Below are 4,638 nucleotides of genomic sequence, written 5' to 3' on the forward strand. Positions count from 1 at the left end.
TTCCCACCCACAGACACGGCCAATTGTGTCTGTAGGAACGCAATGGTAGGAATGTCCAACATTTATTAGGGTCCCTCCCTCCCTCACTACTCCTCATACTAGGGCGCCCAGTGTGTCAAGTGTCAGGGAAAGTGACACTTGAAATGTCACTTTGAATAGTAGGTGAGTGAGTGGGGATGACTGTGAGGGACACACACACACACACACACACACACACACACACACACACACACACACACACACACACACACACACACACACACAAATGAACGCTTCGCTTCACTTCACTTCACTTCACTTTTCATCACACCTTACCTCTCCCCCGTGGCCATCGAAAATCCCAAATATAGACGGGTGGCTCTTGTTGACGACGTCGGTGAGGACCTCGAACCTGTCCTCCATGTGGTCCCGCCGGCCTTGGATGGAGTACACGGCCACGTTGTTGCTCTTGAACTCCCAGGTCTTGGAGAACTCCGCGTCCAGCACGTCCAGCCCGCCGAACCGGTCGTTCTGCATGATCTCCGCCACTTTCCCCTTGACCATCTTGACCGCATCCCGGCTGGACTTGACGATGGTCTTCACCTCGTCCGTATGGAAGAAGTAACTCCATAGAGCCAGGCTGATGCACAGCAGGAACAGGGTCTCCGGTCTGAGCAGAAAATAACGCATGATCCGACCTAACAGAGACAGCAGGGTCATCGTATCCTCTATCATTTATTTACAGGCAGGAAATCGCGGCAGGTTGTTTCTCCTCCTCGTGCGCCCCCGCAGCAGATCTCAGTCCATCACCGTTGGCGTGAGTGGGTCGAAACAAGCACATTTACCCCCAGCGAAACATTCATAAAAGACTACACTGACTGAAGAGGGGTTCAATTCAGAGCATCTCTGACCGGGTTCACCGGGCGGGAGAGATGGCTGAAGTATCCGTTCTCTCTAGCGTGAAGCCCCGCAGTGAACCAGCGGTTGTCCCCTGTCCATCTGATGCGGATCATGCGGTGAAGGACCAGCGGCCACCCCGGAGAGAGAACGGTCACTCGCCGTCGCTCCGGACTTAAAAAATAAGCCTGTGCGCTGTGCTGACGAGAATAATCGACCCGCGGGCAGAGCCTCTTGGCCAGCTCTACTACACTTCCCCGTCCTGAAAATAGCGGTCTAACGTTATATGAAGCCGCGCGCACATTCCCAGCTGCCACACTGGCAGCGGCTCGCGACTGCTGGTTGAGAAAACGATGGTGCTGCCTTCATGCGCACCTCGTAAGCGCCTTTCGTCTTGGCTGGAGGTAGTAAATGCCAACTTCTCGGCGCATTCAATCAATTTTGGTCTGGAAAAATAGCATTCAAAGCTGACCGTATTTACGAAAGGGTTTCTTTTTGTGCTGTTTGAATGAATGAATGAATGAATGCATGCATGTTGGCATAGATGGCACACAGGGCGAAGCTTCACCTGCTTATTGGTTGGAATTTGTATGTCACCTGAATGACAATGAAATCCCCACAGATTTTTTTTAATTGAGCAAAAGTAATGAATGAGATTTTGATCAATAATTTGTCAAGTAGGTGCAAGGTATGAATATAAAAGACCCATAAAGAGCACACCTCGGCAACTAGGTTAGTAAGGCTACTCTCAATGATGAGATGTGAGTCTCTCATGTTTCCAATCGTTGCCAATACCACTTAGTTAACAGGCGTTTAAATCAAGATATTCCCGACAGCACCTGAAGACAACATAAGGACAGCGCCTCTTAACTGACCACACATGTGAACACAGAAACCAGTGGCACGCTGGATTTATAAATGCCAAACCGTAGGCCTGATTTTGACAAATGCACAATAATATAATAATAATAATAATAATAATAATAATAATAATAATAATAATAATAATAATAATAATAATAATAATAATAATAACATTACTATTAATATTACTATTAATATTACTATTAATATTAATATACTACTAATAATGTCTAATTCATAATTCATAATCAGACAGTAGTAATTGCACAAGTAAATTCAAATCTGTAAACTACTGACACTAGCCTATCCTACTACTGACACTAGCCTATCCTAGCTATGTGACATACAGTTCTGCATGAGCCTAGGAATTTTGCTCTAAAAGTTTGTTCATTTCCAGAAAACAGTCTTGGAGTTTAACGTCAGCAAGTTAAACTAGCCTACGAGTTTCCTGAATACCCAGTTTAGTCAAATAAGTTCCAGATTGTTTCGTTACACTAGCATACTACTACTAGGCAGCTGCTACTACTAGCCTACTACTATACTAGGCAGCTGTGGCTCAGGAGGTATAGAGCGGGTCGTCCACTAATCAGAAGGTCGGTGGTTCGATCCCTGGCTCCTCCATGTCGAAGTGTCCTTGGTCAAGACACTGAACCCCAAATTGCTCCCGATGGCTGTGCTAGCACCCTACGTGGCACTGGCAGTGTATGAATGTATGTGTGAATGGGTGAATGTAGGCACATTGTAAAGTGCTTTGGAAAAAAGCGCTATATGCAGTCCATTTACAATTTACTAGGCTGCTACCAGCACCCACAACAGTAATATAGACTCTAATAGTAACATTATTATAGGCTGATATTCTTTTCACCTCGTGAGTCTGTGTGTGTGTTTATTTGTGGACAGTCAGCGCGATAGCATCAAAACTGTTCAAGATACAGTCACAAAACCTTACAAGTGTGGATTTGACATAAAAATGAAGGTCAAGTTCGAAAATGGGCATGATCTGAGCAAGGGGTCCGGCCCCCCCACATTGGACCCCCACGATTTTGTGAACACGACAGCATCAAAACCGTGCAGTCATGAAACTTTACAGGTGTGTAGTTGACATAGGCCTAAAAATGAAGGTTGAGTTTGAATATGGCTGTGATCCGAGCAAGAGGACCACCCCCCACATTGCCCCCCCCCCCCCACCACCACCGCGATTTTGAGAATGCAATAGTGTCAAAAAACTTTAAAGGGGTGTAGTTGACATAAAAACGAAGGTCGAACAGGGTTGTCCCCTGTCCCTAATGCTTTTTATTTTATCGATTGAGCCGCTCGCTTTTCCCTTTTACAACAGTGTCGCACCTTTGATGGGATAGGCCGAGGTGACAGGGTACATAAGGTGTCATTGTTCACAGATGACCTTCTCCTATATATTACCAATCCTGCATAATCTCTTCCCTCTATCCCAGTGGTACGCAACCTTGTCTATACTCAGAGCCGCATTGACAAAAAAAATCTTTGTAAGAGCCACAATCCCCAAAATTTTCGTTCGTTACTTTATCTTTTTTAGTTTTATTTATTTATTTATTTTAAGTAGGAATTAAAAGAGCCACAACTACCCATAAAGGAGACGCATGTGGTCTAGAGCCTCAGGTTGAGTATCACTGCTCTATCCTATATCGCAGCTGGAACAATTCGGGAAGCTCTCTGATTATAAGCTCAACCTGCAAAAAAGCTAAATTTCCCCTGTGAACCCCGGCGCCTCTATGTTCCCCTTTAGGAGAGCGACCGCACACTTCAAGTACTTGGTGATCACGGTTCCTTGCTCCTTTCAGACCTTCTTAAGATCCAAAGCACTGGGTGGGAGGGATGTCCAGGCATAATCTTCGCCAAATTACTACTGGGCTAGTAACATCCAGAAGGTTATCATGTCCAGGGCAGCTCACTTGAACATGCACCTGAATAGGTGAAGATATCGCATAATAGATTCCTTTAAACTCACTGGTCACTTCGGAGCTTCCCCACTACCACTGGCAACTGGTACAACATACAACAATCCAGTTATAGCTCATACAATTCAAATATGGTCTAAATTTAGAAAGAATTTGGTCTGCAAAGATGTGAGGCTCCCTGATGGCACCTATGTCAAACCACATCTTTACCCCAGCCAGGTTCAAACAAGGGTCAAGTATGTTCAGTATGCAATTCTTTAGGCTCTTGGCATGTCATTTGACACACCATATTTTATTTATATTAAAAGGGAGCAAGTGGCCAATGTTTGTTTGTTTGTTTGTTTGTTTGTTTGTTTGTTCGTTTCAAGAATTTGGCCAGCCACAGCTATGCCGTTTTACATGCGATCGGGCTGAAGCTTTCAGGAAGTATAAATAGCACCTGTGCGGGTGATGTGGCGGAGCTGAATTTTTTAATTAGGTAATTGCCCTAATTACCTAATGATGATGTGATGTCATCAGTGATGTCATCAGTGATGATGTCATCAGTTATATCATCCGTGATGATGCCAGCAGTGATGTCATATGATGTCATGGAGCATGCGAGGCTGAGCTGTGTATGCGATGCGCAGTGTATATGCGAGCTGCAGGGCGGGCGAGCCTATAGGAATCAAGTGCGCTGTATAAAAATAAATTTTGTCTTATCTGCCTTTTTGTTCTGCTGGTTATAATATTATAGGCCTCTGTTGCTCGGTGCTATGGATAATTTACCAGGAGGAAGGCCAAAAATAAGTTATTTCAATACACGTCTTAGCCTTTTTTGTATTTAATTCATTTTTGAAGCTCCTTTTTTTCTTTTTCTTTGTTTTAGCAACTTTCAAGCAACAATCCAGTGCTTTATTCAGGCAATGGAAGACAGCCTCCAGGTCCTTCAGGCCCCGTGACGTCATCAGATCGTTCTCTGCAT

General features: G+C 44.6%; 1 protein-coding gene across 1 annotated transcript in view; it reads right to left on the reverse strand.

Moving 5' to 3' along the window:
- ppm1lb (protein phosphatase, Mg2+/Mn2+ dependent, 1Lb) overlaps positions 1 to 714 on the reverse strand; it is a gene marked incomplete at both ends in the record, with an annotated part of 69,176 nt that extends 68,462 nt beyond the window's left edge. The window contains one exon of the mRNA XM_083637031.1: positions 316 to 714. Coding sequence (XP_083493157.1) covers positions 316 to 714 — 399 coding nt within the window. The remainder of the gene's footprint in view (positions 1 to 315) is intronic.
- Positions 715 to 4,638: the final 3,924 nt, after the last annotated feature.

This window comes from Poromitra crassiceps, assembly GCF_964638095.1.
Source record: "Poromitra crassiceps genome assembly, chromosome: 5".
In the NCBI taxonomy this organism is placed as follows: domain Eukaryota; kingdom Metazoa; phylum Chordata; class Actinopteri; order Beryciformes; family Melamphaidae; genus Poromitra; species Poromitra crassiceps.